The sequence below is a fragment of the Podarcis tiliguerta genome (genome assembly GCF_965153285.1).
Source record: "Podarcis tiliguerta genome assembly, chromosome: Z".
NCBI lineage: Eukaryota > Metazoa > Chordata > Lepidosauria > Squamata > Lacertidae > Podarcis > Podarcis tiliguerta.
In genome coordinates this window covers 23,933,497-23,959,525 of record NC_139553.1, presented here as the reverse complement: position 1 = coordinate 23,959,525, position 26,029 = coordinate 23,933,497, and the positions used below count along the sequence as shown (strand labels likewise).

General features: G+C 44.4%; 1 protein-coding gene across 3 annotated transcripts in view; it reads left to right on the top strand.

The window, feature by feature from the left end:
* LAS1L (LAS1 like ribosome biogenesis factor) overlaps positions 1–26,029 on the top strand; it is a 47,729-nt gene that overhangs the window by 17,349 nt on the left and 4,351 nt on the right. For all 3 annotated transcript variants that reach the window (XM_083423712.1, XM_083423713.1, XM_083423711.1), the window contains exons 9-13: positions 9,426–9,511; positions 10,009–10,215; positions 11,943–12,081; positions 12,617–12,966; positions 16,334–16,478. In XM_083423712.1, the coding sequence (XP_083279838.1) occupies positions 9,426–9,511; positions 10,009–10,215; positions 11,943–12,081; positions 12,617–12,966; positions 16,334–16,478 (927 nt within the window). The remainder of the gene's footprint in view (positions 1–9,425; positions 9,512–10,008; positions 10,216–11,942; positions 12,082–12,616; positions 12,967–16,333; positions 16,479–26,029) is intronic.

The window sequence follows — 26,029 nt, the reverse complement described above, 5'->3', positions numbered from 1 at the left end:
GTGCATGCTTCTAACACATTTCACACAAAAAAGTGAAGGGAAATGTGTTTCTGCTGAGGCTGCTTTCTTCACAGGCAAAAACTTGTCCAGCTCAGAGCGAAGTAGTGGGGAAAAAGAGATCAGTAGCCACAAGGCTGCAGTTGCTGTTTAGTCGTGTCCGACTCTTCGTGACCCCATGGACCAGAGCACACCAGGCACTTCTGTCTTCCACTACCTCCCGCAGTTTGGTCAAACTCATGTTGGTAGCTTCAAGAACACTGTCCAACCACCTCGTCCTCTGTCATCCCCTTCTCCTTGTGCCCTCAGTCTTTCCCAACATCAGGGTCTTTTCCAGGGAGTCTTCCCTTCTCATGAGGTGACCACAAGTATTGGAGCCTCAGCTTCACGATCTGTCCTTCCAGTGAGCACTCAGGGCTGATTTCCTTCAGAATGGATATGTTTGATCTTCTTGCAGTCCATGGGATTCTCAAGAGTCTCCTCCAGCACCATAATTCAAAAGCATCGATTCTTCGGCGATCAGCCTTCTTTATGGTCCAGCTCTCACTTCCATACATCACTACTGGGAAAACCATAGCTTTAACTATAAGGACCTTTGTCAGCAAGGTGATGTCTCTGCTTTTTAAGAGGCTGCAGTAGCATTTTAAATTGCTATATCATGTGATTTGTGGTGTTCATCTGGGTCTGTCTCCTGCCCAAAGACAAGGCAATTCACCCACCAGCTCTCTTTCCCAGATCAGCTGTCACAGTCCAGAGCACTGCATGCTATGGGCAGAGAGAGTAGGTATTGGTTTAGCATTTGACTAGCAAAAATTACAGCCTGTTGAATTTGGGCCAGTTATTTTAAAGCATTAATTAGTCTGAACAGTAAACAATAACAGAGAGAACTGTGCTGACTACAAAAACTGTCCGAGGAACGCAGGAAGCTGCCTTATTTCAGTATAATCACTGCTAGTAACCACCGGTAGCTTTTTCTTCCACAAATTTGTATAAGAAGAAATTCTTATTTTTCTAGCCCAGTATGGTCAACTCTGGCAGGAAGAGCCTCTTCAAAGTGTTAAGTGGAGGTTTTCTGTCATTTACTACCTGATTGTCTGCAGTTGCTGAGCATTGAATCTGAGCATTTGTAGGCCAAAAAAGGTGCTCTCCTTGTCTGTTTCTAGAGGATGCTAGAACATTTATTAGGACAACAGCTCAAACAGAGCCTGTTCCTCCCAATAAGTATATGAACCTAGGAAGCAGCCTTGGATCGAGACTCTTGAGAGTCCGCAGACTCCAAGGGTTTTCGGTAGAAGATCTTTCACATCTACTAACTGCTAATGAGTAGGATTGAGCCTGATACCTTCTACGTACATGGAAGGCAGGTGCTTTGCTGCTGAGCTGTGTCCTCATCCCATGCATCAGACTGCCGTGACTAATTGCATTTGTTTGTTTTATGATTTTTTCTGAGCTTTGACTTCAGTCTGGAGATTCCTGCAGAAAAAGTGTAGTTTATTGTGTTGCCAAGAGTGTCAGTAGTTGGCAATTTCTTACTGCGACCCAATAACAGGTAGTCTGTTGAATGTGGCTGGGAGTAGATATTACAGTTACCCTCCAAAAACAGCAGTCGCTTTGTCTCCTTCTGTCCCATGGTAATGTCTAGGGAGCTGAAATGTGTGATGGGAGTGGTGTTGCATCGCCTCTTCCATGTGTGAGAATGGGGAAAGACAGTCCTAATGAGACTGTGTTGCATTCTGTTAGTGCCAGAGAGATGGGGAGGAGGTGTGGGGCTTTGGTCAATGGCTCCAGAAGATTCCTGGCAGCGACCCAAGCCATAGGTTGCTGCCAGCTCCTCTCCCACCGGAGCAACAGAGGAATACAGATAAACAGTGCTGCCAATGGCACATTTCCTTCCTCCCCACTGCCCACGTGTTCTCAGTTGATTGAACCCTGAGTCCAAGCTGGAGCCCACCCAGAGGGTCACTCCATTGAGGGCCTTGGAGAACCTTCAAGCAGTCCAATATCCTCTGCTGTGAAAAAATATCTTTAACTGCTGATAAAAATCCTTCCAAGGCTAGCAAATCTAAAACAAGGGAGTAACTTACTTTGTGTTCAGTATGTCAGGAATCTTGAAATAGGGCGTAAATTATTTTGCTTGAAACCTTGAACGTTTGAGAATGATACTGTGGTTCGATAGATGTCCTCGCAAAAATTTGACACAAACTTGTGAGTCTGCCAACAATCTCCAGCACCCAGGTGGCCCAAGTGAATGAAGTTTAGAATTTACCCTGTCTGGAGGGTTGATTGTAGGGTTGACCCATTGAAATGCCACAAAAGGGACGTGTTGCCCAGTTTACAAATGCAGGAGTATGATGTGGAAAGACATAAGTTGAAAGTTGGATTGTCCTGCTTCAGAATGTAGGTTACAGGGGAATCCCAGGTTAGACTCAGTTCCATGTAAAAGGAATAAATCTCTGCATGTAAAAATCTAGCACACTCATTTCATGCTAGATTCGTATTTGCATAATTTTCATATTATTTTATATAGGGTGGTCATTTGAAAATGGCAGGCATCACCTGCAATCTAAGGTGATGCAGTGCATTCTACCACCTCATTTCTGGAGCATGTGTAGACCAGGCCTTTGGTGTATGTATATGGACAGGTGTATATGGAGCTAATTTCAAAGGCTGCTTTTTCTTATTAGGTTCTCTCTCTACAAGCAGGAATGTCCATATGGCTGGGGCAACCCAGTCAGATGGACAGCATATAAATAATAAATTATGAAGATGATGACCTGTGAAAATGGTTTTCTGTATGAGGGCTCTGAATTTTTTTTCTTTCAGGAAAATGCTGGCAGTGCTGCCTCAATAGTATCTACCCAGAAAAACAACACCAGAGGTGGTATTGGAATGAAGTATTGAAGGATGTTGCAAAGTTAATGAATAGGATTATTAAGAATAATTGTTGTGCAGTCATAAAGTATCTATATAAATATATATAAACACTGATACACATATACCTCAATACTGGCTATTCTGATATGTACCAAGTGGCCACCAAATTTGGAGGTGTATAGAAGTCAAAGAAGACTAGGCTCAGTAATGTCTGTTTTTTCTGCTTTTGAGGGTTATGGTTCTTATGGCATAGTCTTCTTTTCAATTAGTCTCTTATCAATGCTAGTGCAAGTCGTATTAGCTTGAAGCGTACTAGATAATAGTTAGTTTGTAGGTGCTGGCTAGGGCTGATGAGAATTGTGGGTGGTTGCTGAACAACTCCAAGCACGCCTAGAGGATGCGGACCATTTGGATCCCTTCCAATTGGGATTCAGGCCTCACCATAGAACTGAAACTGCCTTGGTCGCACTGGTCGATGATCTTCGGCGGGCTAGGGACAAAGGTGAGAGCTGCTTCCTAGTTCTGGATCTCTCAGCGGCCTTTGACACCATCGACCATAACATCCTTATGGACCATCTAGAGGGGCTGGGAGCTGGGGGCACTGTTATACAGTGGTTCCACTCCTTTCTCCTGGGCCGTGTCCAGAAAGTGGTGTTGGGGGATGAGTGTTCAGACCCCTGGGCTCTCACTTGTGGGGTGCCTCAGGGTTCCGTCCTCTCCCTCATGCTTTTTAATAGCTATATGAAGCCGCTTGGAGAGATCATCAGGGGGGTTGGGCTGGGTGTTCATCAGTATGCAGATGATACCCAGCTCTACCTCTCTTTTAAATCAGAACCAGTGAAGGTGGTGAAGATGTGAATGCCTGGAGGCGTTTGGAGGATGGATGGCGGCTAACAGATTGAGGTTGAATCCTGACAAGACAGAAGTACTGTTTCGGGGGGACAGGGGGCGGGCGGGTGTGGAGGATTCCCTGGTCCTGAATGGGGTAACCGTGCCCCTGAAGGAACAGTTGTGCAGCCTGGGAGTCATTTTGGACTCACAGCTGTCCATGGAGGCGCAGGTTAATTCTGTGTCCAGGGCGGCTGTCTACCAGCTCCACCTGGTACACAGGCTAAGACCCTACCTGCCTGCAGACTGTCTCGCCAGAGTGGTGCATGCTCTAGTTATCTCCCTCTTGGACTACTGCAATGTGCTCTACATGGGGCTACCTTTGAAGGTGACGCGGAAACTGCAATTAATCCAGAATGCGGCAGCTAGACTGGTGACTGGGAGTGGCCGCTGGGACCACATAACACCGGTCCTAAGAGATCTGCATTGGCTCCCAGTATGTTTCTGAGCACAATTCAAAGTGTTGGTGCTAAACGGACTTGATCCTTCTATACCTGAAGGAGCGTCTCCACCCCCATCGTTCAGCCCGGACACTGAGATCCAGCGCCGAGGGCCTTCTGGCGGTTCCCTCATTGCGAGAAGTGAGGTTACAGGGAACCAGACAGAGGGCCTTCTCGGTAGTGGCACCCGCCCTGTGGAACACCCTCCCTTCAGACGTGAAGGAAATAACGGCAGCAGCAGGAGGCCCCATTAGCTAAAGTGGTGCTTCAGGTTAAGAACAGTTTCAGGTTAAGAACGGACCTCCAGAACGAATTAGGTACTTAACCCGAGGTACCACTGTATTGTTTTTAACATGCGATTGGGAGCCGCCCAGAGTGGCTGGGGAAACTCAGCCAGATGGACAGGGTATAAATAATAAATTATGATGATGATGATGATCTGAAAAGACTAGAGGGCACCAGGTTAGCCAAGGCTAGATGTTCTTCTGGGCGAGAAATTTAAACCAGATCTCAAGCTCTTCAGGGATGTGAATATGAGTGGTTTTGTTTTTGCTTCCTCTTCTCCCCCCCCCCCCCAGTTTATTTTATTATACTTTTATTAAGTAGAAATTGCCACCTGATTGAAGTGCCATGCAGCTTCAGCTGCATAGCAAGTGGAAAATTTCCAACATCCAGGGTGTGGGGAAGTACTTTGAAGAAGTGGATAGCATTTAGAAAGCAACAACTTATTGGTGCAATCCCCTCGCTTAAAACATCTGTGTCCTCTTGATGAGACATGATGATTGTTCCTCAGGTGACCTTTGGGGAAAGAGGCCGACGTCAGAGTTATCTTTCCCTTCAGGTCATTTAGGTTTTCACCCTTTTTCATGCGTACATTTGGTAACGAAAGAGGGGAAGTGGGGGGGAGAACTATGGGAGGTTTGACTGTGACGTGTTCCTTGACCTCCATGCCTTAAAGTATTATCTGCACCATTGGGAGCCAATGTCTTTCCCTCAGGATGTTTATTATTTGTTTTTCAAATTTATATGCTGTCCTTCATCTGATGATTGCAGGACAGTTTACAGTGTAAAAGCAAACAACAAAACAACTGCCCTCACCCTCAACTGTCTAAAAGGCCATAGATTGTTTATTTAATCAAAGGTCTGTTTCAAGCCAATGTCTTTTACAGAGGCAGCATCATCTTATTGTAATCCTAACTACTTGCAACGTCTGGAGACATCTTTGCTATTTGTGAGAGTACTAACAAATTGGATCTTTCTTTTACCATTTCCTTCTCAGTATCAGAAATCATGTAATAAGCAATCACCAGTGCACAATGTCTTATGGTAATGCACTAAGCAACAGAATGCTCAATCTGGGACTCTCCCACTTCCCAGGTACCAGATTACACATGTAGAAGTTTATGTGTAGGCTTCATTCAGGTTCTCCTTTTAAATGTATGGGGAGCAGTGGGCGCATCTCTAGTCTGCAGCATTCATTTGTACTCAGTGTAAAAAGAAAAGAAAAAAGAGCTAGTTGTTATCCAACACCAACTGATGGTCTATTGTGTTTGTATGTTGTATGCTGCTTTGGTACTTAAATATGAGAAGCAGTATATAAATTTATATAATGAATACAATACTGTAATATCACAAGAACTTTTAAGTGGTGTTGGAGAACATCTGGCCGTTGGGCCTTATAACTTGCCCTCAAGCATACTAATCAGTTTTGGGCAAACTCTGACCACCTTGCCCATACTTGTAGAAATTTCCTTTGCAGCTGTGGCTTGGAAGTTTTGATAACCAGATGTCTTATTACATCAGGTAATTGGTAGGTGAGTGGCCCAGAGAGGGCCACTCCTGGGTGCAGCCCTCCAAACGGAAGTGATTCTCCTATAAAATAAAATTCAGTGTAGTAAGATTGACATCACATATTGATAGCCAGCCTTTACTATATATTTCCTGTATATTTTGGAATGCTGTTTGTTTGCTGTACATTTGGACACCTCTTAAGACAGCCTTTGCCAACCTGATTGCTTTCCAGGGACTGAAAGGAGTTGTAGTCTAAAACATCTGGAGAACACCTGGTTAGCAAATGCTTTCTTAAGATATAACCCAATTTCGCATGATCATTCCTGAGATCTATGAGCAGGTTTTCAACTATATTTAGATATGAGTGGATGCTATTTGAATCAAGATGGTGGGCAGAGCCTTGCAAAACTCACGCCAGCCCCACTTTCCTAGAATTTCTTAGCAATATCGGGTACAAGGCTACTAGCAGCAGAATTGCTGAGGTCATATTATTCAAGATGTTGATAGTTTAATGTTCAAGGTTCTTAGTCACATTGGTGTTCTATCAGAAACTGGGCTACTGGGAGGTAGCCCATTATACTTCTCTCCATATACATATGGAGAGAAGGTGCACCTGTTCTGGACATGGATGGGCATGGAAACCAGGAAGGGGGTTTCTCCATGGGTCACCTGAGCTAGTTCCACTGAGGGTTGAGGTTTGTGACTGAGCAAGAAACTCAAGTTTTGGTTCCCCATTTCATTGGGAAGAATTTCCTTGGTTTCAGAGACATGATAAGAGCTGGGCCCATTACCTTCCACAAGCTTGAAACCACCTGTTTTAAATAGGCTGCAGCTTTTTAGAGGCCAGGAGTTGAGCCCTTTCTCTCTGTTGCAGGACTTCTCCAGGCTCTGAACAGGCTTTGTGAAGAGGGGGTGGCTTTTGCTTTCTTAAAATTACCAGGGTAAAGAAAAATATGTTTATGAAGGGTGCGGGAATATGATCAAGTGCACCTCTCCCTCTTTCTCTCCCTCCCTTTTAAAGAAGTAGTCTAAGCCTTCCATTGTTGCCAGATCAGGGCAGAAATGCCTGTTTGTTAAATAAGGGGTTTGTACACCCCAGGGCGTGGTCCATGAACACATGATACATTGACTTCCCTGAAAGTAAGGAGGCGTGGGGCTGGTCATTGGCTGGCATCACCACACACCATCTTGGGCTGCTGTGGATGCCAGCTGTAGCAGTCCCCCTTATTTCATAGATGAAGTTCTGAATAAGCACCAGCTTCTGCCAGTGCATCGCAATGCCCCCTGACAAAGCACTGCACCACAACATTTGTAGAGACTTTAAATGGTGTTGTTACTATTGCCGCAGGGGCCCAGCAATGGAGGGGACCCACCTGAGGGCATTTTGATACCCATTTTGGTACCACCACATCCCCAGAGCAAACCCTGTGGGGATGGATGGAAAATCCTTGAGCATGAGCTTGAGGTAGGATAAAAATGGAATATATGAGAGACAGTTGCAAAAAGCAGTGTTTGTGTTTATGTCCATGTGCTTAACCTTCTCCCCTGCCTGCTGTTTCTCTTTTGTAAGTCTTCCACTTCAGAGCTGCTTATCCGCCAACAGGTTTGAAGGTCAAGTGGAGAAAAGCAGCAGGCAGCAGCAGTGGAGGCAGGGCTGGTACTATTCAGGGATGCTTCTGATAGAAGAAGTGAGAGCCAGCTTCACTGATGCCTTTTGAGAAGGGCTGTGGTTCAAGTGGCAGAGCACATGCTTTACATTCAGAAGGTCCCAGGTTCAATCTCTGGCATCCGCAGACAGTGCTGGGAAAATCTGGAGAGCTGCTGCTGGGGACTAAAACCTGGGATCTTTTGCATTCACCTTTCCGACCTGCTTCCAGGTTTCGGTGGCAGAAAGGTAATAGTAAGGGGGTGGGTGGTAGGTGGGAGGGAACAGAGAACATGGAATTAATGCTGTTTTTGAATTTGCTCCAGCATAGCAGCAGCATAGCAGTCCCTGAGCAATTGACCAGAGGCCTACTTACCCCTTGTTCATTTTGATCTGTTGTTCATTTCCCAGTTTTTGCAGAAACATGCCTTTTGAATTATAGTACAAGCTGCTATTTTTACAGCCTGGGGGAGAGGCTGTGTCTATTTACAGCAACTGGAACTGATGCACTGACTACAATGACATGTTCCCTTTCCAACTAGAAGTTTCCTTTTAGAAACTAACACTATTATATGACACTTACAGAAATGAGATTTGTCTCCCCATCCTCTTTTATTAGCTGTAGTATATTCCTGTTTTAGAAACAGATTCCTCCCCTCCTTTTTTTTGAAACCCCCACAACTTTATTGAACTTCTATATAGAGACTCAAACTGTATTATTGTGGTTTTATCAGTGGGCTGGTTCTTATCCTCTCAGCAATAGTTTGGAGAATTGGAAGTAAGTGTAGGGTGTGTGTTTCCTTTCCTCAGTTTTGGTTTCCACAACTGGTAGCTTCACTCCAAACCAGAACAGAAAAGCAAAAATGTTCTTCAGATGTAATACCAAACTATGAAATTGTGGGATGGGTTTTAATAGGTAGAAGAATATATATTAATTGCAATTTATCCCTCCGGGCCACATGTGTGGGTTGAACAGTTTTAACATTCCACCCTTGGCAGCAAAAAATTCCTATGCTAAAAGCATAGAAATTAGGCTGTAAAGGCTCATTTTGAGCAAGTCCAGCTAATGAAATAAGCTACCTTCTCACTTCTTATCCCACTTAACAAACTATCAGGCAGCAACTTATAAAGTATATTTAAAATAAGATTTACTTGCTTTGTACTCATGCATTGGTTCATAGCAATGGCAGCATTAAAAAAATATCCTGTAGGCAGTTATAGCACATGCCTGACGCTGAAGCAAGCGGAAGGCCCATCTGCCCTCATGGCTGGTCAAAGGATGAGAGAGAGAGGAACAGGAAGTACTATATGTTGCTTCCTCTCCAAGAGAGGAATGGAAATGACATCACACAGAGCCATTTCTACCACTTGTATTTCTATGGTCTGAGAATCTGCCTATCAGCAATACAGCTCCGTTGACTTAGCCCCTTCTCATGCTATGTTCGAAGAATATGCATTTGTTAGGTTTGGCTGCTAATCTCCCACAGGAATCCCCCACAGGCATAAGGAAAACATTCCATTTCCCTAGCATATGAAGATGAGAAGAAATTCTGGTTTGTGATTGGATCCTAGTTTGTAGGCAGGAGCAAACAGTCATTTGGCCATTGGAATGTAACAAGATCAGAAGGGAAGGAGGAAGAGTGCAATCTACTCAAGCCTTGTTCTTTCTAATAGTTTGGCATTAAATAAGCACAATTGAAGAATGTTGGGTTATACCAATGGTGACTGGTGCTCATATGGAGTGGTAGAGCGGAAGGAAGGAAACTCACTGAGATTTGTAATGACTCTAGGGAGGCTATGATCGAAGTGTTGCTTGATGATGGCTTTCTCATCCCAACCACGGAAGAGCTGAACACCTTGAATATTGAACATCTAGGTTAGTGCTCTAGATTTCTCTTTTCTTTTGGCTGACAGATGTGTGCACATGGTTTCAGCAGTTGACCACTCAAAATAAATAAAACAAATCTGTGCTACATCCTAGCAAACTGGAAACCATATTACCATTTTTAAGTAATATAAATGAATAGCTTTCGGTTGCCATCATAGTCAAAAATTATGTGGAATGTGGGGAGGGGGCAAAGACAGATTGAGAAAGTAGTAAACTGCCCTGCACCTTGCCTTTTCAAATTAATGAAATTGAGTTAATCATGTCTATTAATTTCAGTGACACTGCTTTGAGTAGAGCTAGCATTGGATACAGCCTTATGATTGTGGTTCTACACCCTCCTGCTGATAACAGTAGTAACAATAATCATGCAGAAATATAACTTTAAAACTTGAGGAAAATTAAGGGAATGTGATGGTGTTCAATATATTACCTGGTTGTTGTTGTTTGAATAACTTTTTTCCTCTCTCCCCTTGTTGGTGGTGTAGAAACCACGGATTGGGATTTTAGAATCCCTCAGTCTTTTGGTTGCTTCTGGTACCCCCTTCTGAGGGGCTTGCACTCTAGAGACTTTACACAGACTCTGGCCGAGATGCTGTTCTGTGAGCTGAAGAAATTCTTCTCGATTACTGAACTCCGGTCAGACTATCTCATCAGGTGGCTCACAAAAATTCTAGAGACCAGCGCACCATCGAGTGAGTATTGTACCCTTTGCAGGAATAAAAAGCAACAGAAAGCGCTGTTTAATCCTCATCATCAACAGCAACATTTTTTGAGAGCCAGGGTGGTGTAGTGGCTACAGAGTTGGGCTAGGACCTGGGAGACCAGAGTTCTAGTGCCCACTCAGCAGTGAAGCTCACTTGGACCAGTCACTCACTCTCAGCTTAACCTACCATACAGGATAAAAAGGGGGAGGGGGGAGGAGAACTTAAGTATGCCATCTTGAGCTCCATGGAGTAAAGGTGGGATATAAATGTAATAAAACAAATAATAACAAACATTTAAGGCAACTGTCCCCAGCCTGGTACCCACCAGAAGTTTTGAGGACCATTTCCATCAGCCATGAGAGTGGGAGGCCAGAACTTCTGAAGGGTACCAGATTGAGGAAGGCTAATCTAAAACATGGGGACGCGGGTGGCGCTGTGGGTTAAAGCCTCAGTGCCTAGGGCTTGCCGATCGAAAGGTCGGCAGTTCGAATCCCCGCGGTGGGGTGCGCTCCCGTTGTTCGGTCCCAGCGCCTGCCAACCTAGCAGTTCGAAAGCACGTCAGAGTGCAAGTAGATAAATAGGGACCGCTTACTAGCGGGAAGGTAAACGGCGTTTCCGTGTGCGGCTCTGGCTCGCCAGAGCAGCGATGTCACGCTGGCCACGTGACCCGGAAGTGTCTCCGGACAGCGCTGGCCTCCGGCCTCTTTGAGTGAGATGGGCGCACAACCCTAGAGTCTGTCAAGACTGGCCCGTACGGGCAGGGGTACCTTTACCTTTACTTTAATCTAAAACATGCAAACCAATATGAAAAAAATACTTTTTGCTATTTATTTTATGTGTTTATATACCACATACAATAAAGACAAGTAGAATAAGTAGAATACAGGTGACCATGACGTGTACGCAGCCTTGAAGGCTGAGGAAACACATGAATGTGTTAATTCACACATTAGTGTGAATTAATGTTCCTTGCCAACTACATTTGCAGTTTTGTGGGAACTAGCGAATGGGAAAACCTAGCAGTGTCATATTTACTATAAATCTGGAAAGGAGTTGCTCTCCTTGTAGGGCTCTTTTCTACACCCTCGTTTTCTTTTTAATGATACCTTTTGCTTAAGCCTCAAGAATTGGAGGATACAAGGATAGTCCTGCACTGAACCAAAGATTCATCTAGTCTAACATTCTTATTTTAGCAGGAACTAACTTCTGAAGGAGTCTATGAGCAGAGCATGAAAGCAATGGCTGTCCCTCACAACAACTGGTATTCAAAGTGGCTGTTTCTGATTATGGAAGTTCCACTTGACAAATAGCCTTTGATAGAACTGGCCCCTATGAATTTGTCTAATCTCCATTTAAAGCCATCTGTTAGATGGCAATTGAACTGCTGTTGTTCTGATCACTCTGGCTCCCACTAATGCCTTGTTCTGTTAGTAAAATTTGACAAACATGCTCCTTGAGGTTTTGTCAAAACTGGCTCTCCATCTACTTGTTTTTCTGTTTTAAAACACATACTGTTAAATCACCTACTCTTGGCTCCATTTTACAGATAAGACAACTGGGGCTGAGACAAAGTGACACTTTCCTAAAGCCACATTATGGCAGATATGGAATTTTGACCCAGGCCTTCCTTTTTCAAATCCATCTCATTTGATTACACACTCATTCTTTGCCAGCTAAGTGTCTCTTTTCTTTTTCTTTCATGGTTCTTCGTGAAGAGAAAAAGTCAGTGCATTCCCACACAAATAGCGAAAGCTCCCCGGAGCCATTTCTTCAAAATGTTTCACTGCAGTGGCAAAAACTCCTTGATTGTTGCCTAGAAGCTACTTGCTGGGCGAGTCTTCATCTCATGCCCATGTAAGTATGTAAGCCATTCACTGGAATGTGCATGGTGGTGGAGACCTGGGCTTCAGGGTGTTAGTGCAGAAGAGTCAGTTCAGGAAACCAACATGATTTGCAGCCAATACTTCAGCCTCTGAACTGGCTCCTCATTGCCCTGTGGACACAGGTAAGAGATGGGACTTTTTACTTGAAGTACTCTAAATACCTTGGCACTTACAAACCCTATGGCAGAGATGGGGATCCTCAGGCTTGGGTATCAAATGAAGCCTTCCAAGCCTCCCTTTCTCTGTCCCTTGCACTTTCTCAAGTTGATCTTGCTTAGTGCTGTGTTTGGGTTCACATGAGAGTGTGGTGCACTTGCAAGGAGTGTGGTGGTTTGGTGTGCTCCACACCGAGATGGGGAAATAAAAGTCGCAGGTATGGAATTTATTGGCAAATATTATGCCCAGCTGGCTTTTTAAACACTAACTTGCTTTGGCCAACTCATTTGAAAGCAGTTGTTCTGCCCTTGCATCACACTCTCTCTACATGTCTCTCTTTCCGGGCTCAGGATTCTGGAAAAATTGGATCAGCCTTTGCCTCCAGATTCCAAGGAATTGCTTCTCTACCTCACCTCTATTTACACCCAAGAGGACACCGTTCCCAGCCCAGGCTCCATCCCAGAACTCCGCAAGCAGCCTATTTATACTGTGGAGAGCTTACAGTGGCAAGTGAAGCAGAGCAATATGGCCAGAGGGCTTGCCAAAAGAACTACAAAGCATGAGTGGCCGCTGGGAGATATTGAAGAAGAAGAAGAGATGGAGGAGGAAGAGGCAGAAGCTCAGGCAGCACATCTTTACCCTGGATATCTTGATGAGAGAAAGATGGTTCTGCTTGGGTCGGTCTGGCAGGTCAGCCCAGGTAAAAATTGCCTTTTGGTTTGCTGGGGAAGGGGAGAAACAAGAAGCAGTCTGGAGTGTCTCCAGCCTTACATCTGGCATTGTCTTGAGTATCTGTACACATCATGATTAGTAGTTGCAAGTATGTGGAATGGTGGTAGTGGCAGTGGTGACTGTTAATATTATTATTGGATTTGTGAGTCACTTCCTCTTACCTTGGGCAGCCCAAAGCGACTTACAGCCAAACAGTTGAGTGGAGATAGAAAAGGGTGGAACTAAGCACCTGTGATTCAGAGACACTTGAGCCCACAGTTTCATTCTTTGCCTAGCAGGGGCCTTTGCTGCATCAGAGGAAATAGAACTTTGCAGGAGCTATGGAGGGTAGAACACATGCTCGGCATGCAAAAAGTCCCAGGCATCTCTAGGTAGGCCTGGAAAATACCCATCTGAAACCATAGAGACCTATTGCCTTAGACAATGGACTAATGGTCTGATTTGGCACAAGGCAGCTTCCTATGTATGTTCTGCGGTGATAAAATCACATGGGGGATGAGTTGGTGGAGGGAGAGAAAGAGGTAGAATATCTGCTTTGCCTGCAGGACCCCAGGTGCAGTCCTATAAGTTAATTTGTGTTGTTGAGTGGCCCATTCAATTTCTTTGGATGATGCTGAGTTCTAATGTTAAAAAAAGAAAGTATTCTCTGCGTCAGTCTAGTCTTCAGTGCAAAATGTCCGGGTTTTGTGAGAATCATTCTGAGCTATGAATGTTGCTTCCCCCCCCCCCCCGCCCCTAGGCTGAGTCGGCCTCATTCAAGCACCTGTTATTAGATTTAGTATTAATTCCAGCTCTCTCTAATAATCTTTTTAATTTCCTTATTGCTCAAGTAGTACACATTGAGTTTCCCAGGCAGTTACCCAGTGTGTTGCCCAATAAGTTTCCAGAAATGTTGTGTTAGACATGCCCCAAAGAGATATTTAAAATCTGCTTTCAATGCTCCACTCATTTAGAAACTACCCAAATTCATTCATTCTCTCTCCCTCCCCCCCTTTCTCTTTCTCTCTCTCTCTCTCTGCGTGTATGTGTGTGTGTCTCTCACCCACACACTTGTTTACTTTTGGGGGGTGGAATGGTGAGGATATTTTGAGCTGGTTTATCCAGAAATAATCATGGCTCAGTCTGAAGTGTGTTTACAGCTCAGAACTGATCTGCACCTCATTCACTGCATCAATTAGATGTTTGTGGGCAACTCAACATATAAGCTTGTATTTAACTGACAAAGTGTGGGGGGGGGTCAAGTAGAATCACACTGCTCTGCATTTGCTGCCGTGCTCTGCTGAAGAAACAGATTGTCAAATTTGTCATCTAGACCATTGGTCCAACACATTGGACCCTTGATATGGTCTTTGCTTGAAATGATATGAGGGAAATATCATTTATCAAAATGATATGAAGGAAATATATCCTTTGCTTGAAATGATATGAGGGAAGGACCCAAGGATTTGTGTGAGTGTTCATTGAACACCCTTGTCATGATCAGACCATCATTGGGTAAGTTTTGGACTGACACTGGTAGTTCCCAACTAAAGATGGGGTAACCCATCTTTAGAAACTAATGGAACCGTGTGTGTTTCTTGAATGATCTGGGGGATTTCCAGCTAAGAAAGCTGACAATCCTGTCATAGACAGGATTGTCTATGGAATGCCAAGATGAAATGAATAGTTGGCACGATTATTCCTGAGCATCTTCTCCAACATTGTGAAGCCCAATTGGTCTCTTTGTCTTCTGGGGAGCTCCAGGCTATGAAACAAGCTAGACCAAGGCTAGAGTGATGCAAGTCTCACTCTGAAGCTGACCCAGTGCAGAGTTGCAGCCTGCCATAAGGTGGGTTGCAATGCAGCCAGATGGGTGGGGTATAATTATATTATTATTATTATCATCTCCATGCATAGGCCGTATATGTTAAGAAGTTGGTCTCTCAGTGCTTGTTTGGAAGGGTTGACGATTATTGATGTTCTGAAACAGAGATCAGGAACTTCAAACCCAAAGGGCAAATTTGACCCCCAGCCTTATTTGAAAGACTATCTGCAGGCCGTGCACCTTCCCCAGGCCACACCAGCCCTGCTTTTGCCTGGCTGCAATGTTCATTGCTTGCCTGGATGAAGGATAGAGAGGAATGGGTGTGTAACCTCTGAGTTCATGGAGTAGGAGACATTCTAGCCATGCAAAAAGTGGCTTCACACAATTTTGCCTCCAGACCCACCTATCACTGGCATGTGACACCAGAAGGATTCTAACCCGCATTGATCTCTGGGGAGAGGAAAAACCGGGAGTACAGCATGATCACATCTTACATATATTTAATTTGCTCAGTTTCAGTTGAAGGCAAGCTGGTTGAAATTATGCAAGTTAAATCCAAGCAGGGCAGAGCGTTTAAAAGCTCCACTTGGGTTACCCCACACATAAAGAGCTTTTAAGCTCTCTGCCTTGCTTGCTGAGCAAGGCCCACCCTCTCCCCCCACCCCACTAGCTGCTGGGTGGTTTATTCATTCATTCATTCAACTTATACACCACCCTATACCCAGAGGTCTCAGGGCGGTTCACAACAAGACCACAATATATAAAATCAAACCAAAAGCAATTACACCCACCCACTCCAAGCCACATTCTAAAAGGGTGTTGGATGTCAATAAGATCAACCAAAGGCCTGGTTAAAAAGGAACGTTTTTGCCTGGTGCCCAAAGGTGTATAATGAACTTCCCTAAAGATAGTATTCCATAGACGGGGAGGCACTGCAGAGAAGGCCCGTTCTTGTGTTGCCACCCTCCGGACCTCGAAGAGGAGGCACACAAAGAAGGGCCTGAGAAGATGATCATATGGGAAGAGGCAGTCCTTGAGGTATTGCAGTCCTGAGCCGTTCCAAGGGCTTTTCGTGTATATTCAGAATCCTTGAAACCGAACCCCTGTGTAAAGGTAAAGGGACCCCTGACCATTAGGTCCAGTCGTGTCCGACTCTGGGGTTGTGGCGCTTTTCTTGCTTTATTGGCCGAGGGAGCCGGCGTACAGCTTCCGGGTTATGTGGCCAACATGACTAAACTGGTGAACCAGAGCAGCACACGGAAATCCCGTTTACCTTCCCGCTGGAGCGGTACCTATTTATCTACTTGCACTTTGACGTGCTTTCGAACTGCTAGGTTGGCAGGAGCAGGGGCCGAGCAACGGGGGCTCACCCTGTTGCGGGGATTCAAACCATCGACCTTCTGATCGGCAAGTCCTAGGCTCTGTGGCTGCAATAATATTGTACCACATTTTGTTCATAGTCCATATGAACGGACTAACCCCAGGTGAAAGGCATTTGATCGTGCTGAATTATCTGTGTCTTTTCTCACAGAGTGGGTGAAGTGGGGAAATTATCCCTTGGGGAAATTGCCTGACCAATCAGATGACCCTGACAACCTGCTGGTGGAGAACTACTCCGTGATGTTGACACACGACCAGCTGATGGACGGAGGCAGGAATAGCACCACCAATGCCACGTGAGTAACATGCTGAGGCCTGGATGGGCCCTTGCAATGCTAAATAAAAGAGATGAAAGGCTTGATCTTGTCTCCACCATGAAACACACAGGCCAGTCTTTCTCTTACCTTAACATACCTCACAGGGGGGTTGTTAAGACATCAGAAGGTGTGGAGGGTGTGCGCTGTGGATGCTATATTGGGGAGGATCAGGGGAAATGTAATAAAATCCATGGAAATGGCACAGGCTGTGAATTGACAATGTGTCATGTTTTGTTCTTTATGTCTCTAAGCTGGGTTTTGAACATTACTTTTCCCTTTCACTTGGTTCATTCCTTAGGAACTGCTCTTTACTCCAAGTACTCCTAAAGTAGCTTCCACGTGTTTCCTTGAATGGCTGTCACCCAGACAGCTTCCCCAGCTTGCTTAATTTTCCAGGAATAAAACAGCATCATATGTTATTTGTCCTTGGCCTGTGAAGATAGACTCAGGGATGTTACACATATTTGTCCATTTTAACAGATGTTTTAATAACCCAACCTTCCTCCAGTCCCCTCAATTTTTTAAAAAATAAACTACATACCACCAGCTGAAAACTGCAGGAGGGGAGAGTGGTACTCAGGTCCTGCTTGGCACCTGGTTGGCCATTGTGAATACAGGATGCTGGATTATATAGGCCTTTGGCCTGATCTAGCAGGTTTCTTTTTATGTTAAGTTTGGTGCTGAAAATGTGTGTTGGGAGGTTGCTTGTTTGGCTCTGTGTGATTGAGGCTTTCTAGATGAGGGTTGACTTATGAGGTCAACTTTTGTTTTTTGCTAGAGTTTTGAGATCCACCAACTAGAGACTGATGCAAAGGGTGGGACAGAAATTTGATAAACTACCAGAGATATACTGTAGATTCAAATCTAGCTTCTGCCCATCCTTTTTCTAAGCACTTTAGCAATACAGTGACAAAAAAAGCCTCCACCAGCCTTTCTCCCAACATTGGAGCTGGGGAAGAGACAGGAATCACACTGCGACTACAGGGAAGATCTTTAGCCACCTCTCTAGCTCCAAAGGAAGTAGGAGGAAAGCAAGGGCTAATTGTGGATGCAATGCTGAGTGAAAATTTGTAGCATTGTTTACGCAGCACCTTGGACTTTGGGTGTTTTACAGCAGTTAAACTGAAGCTGAAGATCAAAGCCTGTCTGCAGTCTAGTTTTGCTAAAAACTGCAGGTGACACCTTAGCAGATGTTATAGAATTTTAGAATTGTAGAGTTGGAAGGGACCCTGAGGATCATCTAATCCAATTTCCTGCAATGCAGGAATAAAGCATCCAGGACAGATGGCCATCCAACCTTAAAAAGTTCTTCCTGATGTTTTGTCAGAATCTCCTTTCTTGTAAAGCCATTGGCTATCCAGCTTCTGCTTAAAAACCTCCGATGAAGGAGAGTCCACCACTTGCCAAGTGAGACCATTCTATTCCATTGTCAAACATCTCTTACCACCCAAAAGCCCTTGAGATATTTGAAGATGGCTATCATGGCTGCTCTCAGTCTCCTCTTTTCGTGGCTAAACATACCCAACTCCCTCAACCATTCCACATACAGCTTGGTTTCCAGACCCCTGTTCATCTTGGATGCCCTCCTCTGCACACATTCCAGTTTGTCACTATCCTTCTTAAATTGTGGCACCCAGAACTGGACCCAGTACTCCCAATGGGGTCTGACCAAGGCAGAATAGACTGGTACTATTACAGCAATGGGCCCAGGACAGCACTCTTTGGTTCAGACAGCCAACCAATCACAAATCAACCTAAGAGTTATCTCACCTAGCCCACATTTTATCAGCTTCTCTGCAAGAGTACCGTGGGAGACTTCATCAAAAGCATTACTGAAATCAAGATACACTATGTCCACAGCATTCACCTGATCTACCAAGCTTGTAACTTATTGAAAAAAGAAATGAGATGTGTTTGGCATGACTTGTTTTTGAGAAACCCATGCTGGGTATTAGTACTGATAGCTGACCATTTAATTACCGTATTTTTTGCTCTATAAGACTCACTTTTTCCCTCCTAAAAAGTAAGGGGAAATGTGTGTGCGTCTTATGGAGCGAATGCAGGCTGCACAGCTATCCCAGAAGCCAGAACAGCAAGAGGGATTGCTGCTTTCACTGTGCAGCGATCCCTCTTGCTGTTCTGGCTTCTGAGATTCAGAATAATTTTTTTCTTGTTTTCCTCCTCCAAAAACTAGGTGCGTCTTGTGGTCTGGTGTATCTTATAGAGCGAAAAATACGGTATTTGGTCTAGACCCTTTCCTGGTTAGTAGATACCTGGGTCTTCTTCTTTTTCCCCATTTTGAACAGAGGGACAACATCTCTCCACTTCCAGTCTACAAGGACCTCGCCTATTCTCCAAGAATTCTCAAATATAGGCAGAGGCTCTGAGATTACATCCATGAGCTCCGTTAGTACCCTTGGGTGCAGCTGACCAGGCCCTGGAGATTTGAATTCATTTAACGTAGCTAGATGTTCCTTTACGACCTGTTTCCTATCTTGGGCTTCAGCTCCCTACTTGCATTGTTTATTCTGTTATCATCAGGTTGGGCATTGCTTTCCTTTTGGGTGAAGACAGAGGCAAAGTAGATGTTGAGCAATTCTGCCTTCTCCCTGTCATCCAGTAGCATTTATTCCTCCCTCCTCCCTCACAGTTGACTGTATCTGCGGCAACCCCTGTATGTAACATACAAAAACAGTATGAGAGCAATTCAGTGCCACACTCATCTGATCATTCTGTCCATGCTAGCAGTTCTGCCAGACAGAATTATTCCCTACTTTCTCCCTGTGCACTGTTGAGGGGGTCTCGCCAACCCTCCAGAGCAAATACAGGCAAGGAGTGGAGAGAAAGCACCATTATGCTAGCAGAAGCCCTTGTACTGGGCTTAGCCAGCATTACTTGAATTGGGGCCTACATGTTTTCCACTTTTCTTTAAAGGCACTCTTTTCCTTCATGTGAAGGAACTGCCCAGCCTTAACCAATCTGGTGTCCCCCATATGTTTTGGACTACATCTATCAATTCCAGCCAGCACACATGTGCTAGGTTGGAGCTGGCAGGAGTCATAGTCCAAAGTGTCAAAAGGGCACCAGGTAGATGAAGATGGTACTTGGCTAAGCTGACCCATGAGCGGTGAGCAAGCCAAGTATATTGTTACATAGAATCATATTTTTTTAAATAATGATTTTATTTATTTTCATGGTACAGAAGATAAATTTTGAGAAAACAATTGTTACAACAGTAAACAACAAATAGCTAGTTCTGACAAAATTATTATATTATGCCACACGTTAAAGTTTCATTTCATTTGATTACTCTGAGATCACACCACATTTTCTCATGAGTGCTGGGTGGATTACCACAACAGTCTGAACAATTTATATATTCAATAAATATTTGTCATATGAAATGATATTGACCTTCAGGAGCCCAGAGGCCTTAACCCAATTGCTGGGTTAACCATGTCTTAATTCTAGGAATGGAATGCCTTATTTAAAGTTTCTGTCTGTTCCTAAATACAGAAAACATTTTTCCTTGGCTCAGACGAATGCTTTATCCTCAAAGCTTTTAGGGGGTATATATTTAAAGCGAGATGAGCGCCGCAACCCCAGAGTCAGCCATGACCGGACCTAATGGTCAGGGGTCCCTTTACCTTTACTTTATTACAAAGTAGTAAGTAACAGTAATAAGTAATAGATTGTGCACTTTCAACAACAAAGACGTATATTTTGTTCTTTTTTAAAAGCATTTTTACAAGAGTACATAGAAACTGATATGCCCCATTACACAGTCCTTCATTGAATGCCCTTCAGAATTTCTCTTGACCACTTTCATGGAGGGCTTGAACTTTTTGAATGACGGAGCAAGTTGCAAAATTCATAAATGTAGCAATCTATGATAGCTTTTTCTGCTTTTAGCCATCTTAAATGCTTCACATTCTGTAACTTTTTATTTTATCTGTGGTTGGTAGACCATAAATAAACAGCATTTGAATATTTGTTTCTATCCATGTTCATTCCAATTTATTAAGCAAATTGATAAAAAAAAACTTGTGTGGTTCAGACTTCTGCAATCTGGCAACAGCCCAAGTTACAAATATTTTTCTTGCCCTAAAGACCTCAGATAGGATTGGGGAATAGCGTATGTTACAATAGGGTCTTTGCTACAAAATTGTTCCAGAGGTCTGAGCACTAGATTGAACACTAATCTGAACACTAGATTGGCCGGCATCTATTTTAGGTCTCTGCAGCAGGCCTTCTATTTATGGTTAGTTTTTTACCCCAAAGTTGGATGCTTCCAGCAGGGTGGCTCCTAATTGTCCATTTGAGCCAGTGCTGTGAACTTCCATCATTTTGTCACCAGAGCAATAATGTCAGTTGCCACAGCAGCTGCTCCAATTGTAGCCATTTATAGCCACTCCTGTCCCACTTGCTTAACTGTTCTAACTCTGATCCTGCTGTGGTGTTGATTTCTTCCTGTCGGTGTGTGGCGAGGGCAGAATTGTTTGACACACAACTGAAGGCAGAGAAGTACAGAAAATAGTTGACATCCAAATTGAGCTTTTCTAGATGATCAGAAATGGTTGCGTGCCCCAGTTCTGCTTCATTTTTAGTGCAATATTCATGCAATACTAGATGCATCTGAAGGAGCATGAAGATTCTGCTCCTCTGTCAAGAATGGTGAGCGGGAACAATTGTTGAAGAGGGCACTTTGCCTCTCTCACCCTTCCAAGTAGATTTTTTTGCCAGCAGCAAGGATGGAGGAGCAGATAGCCCTGGGGCATTTCAGTGTGTGCATTTATTTTATTTTATTTATGCTGTCTTGCTGTTGAACCTCCCCCTTGCTGTTCTGGGGATGTGGGTAGTGCTGTGGCCTAAACCACTGAGCCTCTTGGGCTTGCCGATCAGAAAGTTGGCAGTTCGAATCCACGCAAGAGGGTGAGCTCCTGTTGCTCTGTCCCAGCTTCTGCCAACCTAGCAGTTCAAAATATAAATAGGTACCACTGTGGCAGGAAGGTAAATGGTGTTTCTGTACACTCTGGCACTCACGGTGTAATGTTGCGCCAGAAGCAGTTTAGTCATGCTGGCCACATGACCCAGAAAGCTGTCTGTGGTCAAATGCTGGCTCCCTCAGCCTGAAAGCAAGATGAGTGCCGCACCCTATAGTCGCCTTTGACTGGACTTGCCCATCCAGGGGTCGTTTATCTTTACCTTTACCTCTGGGGATGCATGATCGGGAAGCACGCAATTACCGTATTTGTCGCTCTATAAGATGCACTTTTTCCCCTCCAAAAATGAAGGGGAAATGTGTGTGCATCCTATGAGGCGAATGCAGGCTTTCGCTGAAGCCTGGAGAGCGAGAGGGGTCGGTGCGCACCGACCCCTCTTGCTCTCCAGGCTTCAGGAAGCTATCCGCAAGCCTTGGAAGCCCGCGGGAGTTCCCGCTGGGCTCCCTAGGCTTGCAGATAGCAGCCTGCAGCCCGAAACCCGGAGAGCGCAGCGGAGCGCGCCCCGGGCTTCGGGCAGATATCCGCAAGCCTGGGGAGACCGGCGGGAGTTCCCGCAGGGCTCCCTAGGCTTGCGAATAGCAGCCTGTTCTGGGGGCTGGGGTCAGGGGAAGCTCGAGCCTGGGGGGGGGGTTCTTTTTAAAAAAATAATAATATTTATTACTTTTCCAACAATTTAAACACTACAAAGAAGAAATAAAAATGGACAATACAATACAATACAAAAACACTACATAACACTAACACCTAACACTAACACATTAAACTAACAAAACAAAACAAAAACAATTTAAAACACATCAAACAATTTCAATATCTTATCTTCCATTCACTTATTTCAAGGACCTCCTCACACCTCCCTTTTTGTATTCCACTTCTATTAATTGTTTCAGCAATTCCTTTCCATCGTCCTCTGTTTTCTATCCTATAATTATCTTAAAACATTCTAACCTTACAGTGGTGCCCCGCAAGACGAATGCCTCGCAAGACGGAAAACCCGCTAGACGAAAGGGTTTTCCGTTTTGGAGGTGCTTCGCAGGACGAATTTCTCTATGGGCTTGCTTCGCAAGATGAAAATGTCTTGTGATTCCTGTGGGGTTTTTTCCGCTCCCCACCCCCTTTTTCTAAGGCACTAAGCTGCTAATAGCCTTTTAGCAGCTAATCCGCTAATCCCTTAAGCCTTTAATAGCCGCTAATAGCCGCTAATAGCGCTAATCCGCTAATGGGCTTGCTTCGCAAGACTAAAAAACCGCTAGACAAAGAGACTCACGGAACGGATTCTTTTCGTTTTGCGAGGCACCACTGTATTTTTTCCTTTAACACTCTATTAATCTATTTATACTTAATTCCTTATAACATTTCTACTAAAGCCATATAACTTCATTCTGGGCTCCCTAGGCTTGCAGATAGCAGCCTGTTCTGGGGGCTGGGGTCGGGGGAAGCTCGAGCTTCCCCCGCCCCAGCCCCGCGTCTGGGGGGGGGGTTTTCTTTATTCCCCCCCCCAAAAAAAAACTAGGTGCGCCCTATAGGGCGAAAAATACGGTATTATCATTAATGACTGATAACGGGTGTTCTTGTGGTCCAGTCCTGCTTTTCTGCTTCCTTTTGAGGCATATTGAGTAGCTATAGTTGAGAACAGATTGCTGGACTAGATGGGCCTTTGGTTCTTAATTAAATTTTCATCCCATCCTTCTACTAGAAGGCATCCAGTGCTGCAAGTATTGAAGTAGTAAAACAATAGAATTAAAAATTAAACTCAGAACATTTTAAAAGGTTAAGAACGTATCAAAACAGTTACATATTTAAATGATGGCTAATCATTTGAAGATTGCTGGGAACAATCTCTTTCAGCCACCCAATGCCAGGTAAGGGAGGTTTGTTAAAAACAAATGTTTTTAAATCCCTCCTGACCATTAATAACAAGGTAGACAGGCGCACCTCACCAGGAAGGGGATTCCACAAACAGGGAACCACTCCTGAGAAGGCCCTGCCTCAGAACATCTCAAACCAGACTGCATACTCAACAGCCAAGCATTCACTTCTGTGGTAGTTGCCACAACTGCTTTAATAACCACAGAGTTGGCTTAAGTACAGTGGACAAGAAATGGAGCTAAGAGTGGCAGAATATCTGGTTTGAACTTCACCTTTGCAATGAAAGCACCCCGTCCCTTCATCCTAATCAGCAACATGAAGATAATAATAGTGACCTGCTTTGCAGGGATATTATAAGAGCAGTAGAGAGTCTGCTTCAGTTTGGACATAACCAGCATAAATGCGTTTGTTAATAGCACTGACCTTTTTCTTTATACCTACAGATTCTTCTCTGTTGTCTTCCAGTCATCCCTCAGTTGCATAAGTAGCAGAAACCCCCTCCACCCTTCAGTTTCTAAACATAGACTGACTAACAAGAATTCTTTGTTTTTATATTGAGTCCATTTCAAAACACTATTCCCTCTTAGGGTATGTGATGCTCTCTCTTTCTGCTTTTCTTTCCCCCACCTTGAGGTTTGATTTACGTCACTGTTTGAGGCTTCTGCTGCTGCTGTTGTGAGAGTGCAAAAGAGAAGCATGAGGTCTTGCTTTAGCAATGAGGTGTGAATTTTGTGGTCGCATGTGTCTATTTGAGGAAGGGAAAGGAAAGAGGTTACTCTGGTTATGAGGTCTCTTTTAAGAACTAAGCCCCTGTGGGCTGAGTGGGAAATTTAAGGACCTTGGGTCCTCTGTTTCTTTTTCTCACAGACTTTGCACCTCCCTGTGTGGTGGGGAGGATGGGTTTACCCCCTCAGTCTTCCCCCAACTGTTTTTGCGGGCAAAAAAGGAAGGGCTCAAATGATGTACAGGAAGCAGCTGATTTCTGAAATAAATCACTGTGGAAGGGAGCTGTTGATGCCTGCAACTTGTAGGACGGGCAGAAACCTCACTTCCACAAAGCGCCTTGCTTTACCTGGGCTATAACTTGCTCAAAGAGATGTCGCAGAAGCCCCAGATGCTGTCTAACTAACGTGTGTGTGCAAGGATTTATGCAAGGGGACATCCCTCAGTCTCCACAGGGTTGGGGAAAACCCCAGAGCAGATTTAAGGGGCACACAGGCCCTAGAAAGGGGCAAAAATCTTTGTGCTTTAATTTCAAAGAGCATGATGTCCAGTTTATGACAAGTGTAGTCAGTGCTGTGCCTCTCCCAATGACGCTGGACTGCAAGTGACTACCTCAGTGGCAATGCTCACTGAGGCTAATAATAATAATAATAATAATAATAATAATAATAATAATTTAAAATTTATATCCCACCCATCTGGCTGGGTAAATAAAAGAACAAAACATCAAACATTAAAAACAAAATCTCCTATACAAGCGACAAACCAATAACAATAATAATAAACAGTTTGCAGTTATACCCAAATTAAAGTAACCACCAACTCCAACTAAACATTTAACCAACACCAACCCGACAAAAATGAAACAGAGGAACCAAAAGTAGAACCGTTAAAAACATTTTAGCCAGTTGCCCCAACCCAAGAGTTGTTCCAGCAATGTCCCTCCGCCTCCCAGGAGCCTCTTAGCTGTTCAAGTGAGTGTGGGCCCCACCCCCGTGGGCCAGGTGGAAGTGGGCCTGGCAGCAGGAAGCAGCCTTCATTCTAGCACTTAGGCAGCAGCATTCCCTTTCTGTCATAGATGGAGGTCTCTCCTGTGGGGTTGAGATAGTTTTTCTTTGTGCAGAGCCTATCCATCTTTATCTGCTGTCTAACATTATTAGTTCCCTGCATTTTACAACATAGGAAACTGTCTTTATACCGAGTCAGGCTGCTAGTCGTGGCTCTCCAGCGTTTCAGACACGGTACATTCGTAGCTTATCTGGAGATACCAGGAATTGAACCTGGGATGCTTTGCATGCAAAGCAGATGTGCTGCCACTGAACTACAGCCCTCAACTAAAATGTCCAGTCCCATCCCTGAAAGTGATGAGGTGGAAACATTCCAGCTGTGACAAGCATTTTATTCTGCCATCCTGTGCCTCAGTATGCTATTTCCAACTGAACCTTGTTTCATCTTATAGTGGAGATGCAGCCTGTTCTCTGTTTCTACCATGATTCTGCTTGTAGTGTTCACTCCTCAGTTTTGCACCACAGCTTGATCTATGCATAAGACAGAGTGAGGTGGTAGAGTTCTCAGGTGTGGGAGAACGGACTGTACACTTCAAGCTTCACAATTTTTAATGCTACCCTAATGCTAGCACAATAGGGAGCAACTTCCTAGCATGCTTGGTTTTGGTTTTGGTGTAACTGCAGGTCTGAAGCGGTATGGTCCACTCTACCACCTCAGCATTCTGGTGACTTACTCTGCTGCATATGTAGACCAGCCCCACTGCAGATCTTCTATTACCATATTTTTCACTCTATAGGACGCACTTTTTCCCCTCCAAAAATTAAGGGGAAATGTGTGTGCATCCTATGGAGCAAATGCAGGCTCCTTGGCTTCAGCAATAGCAATGTGAAGCCTCCGAAGCGCAGAGGGAGCGCTCCCTCCGCGCTC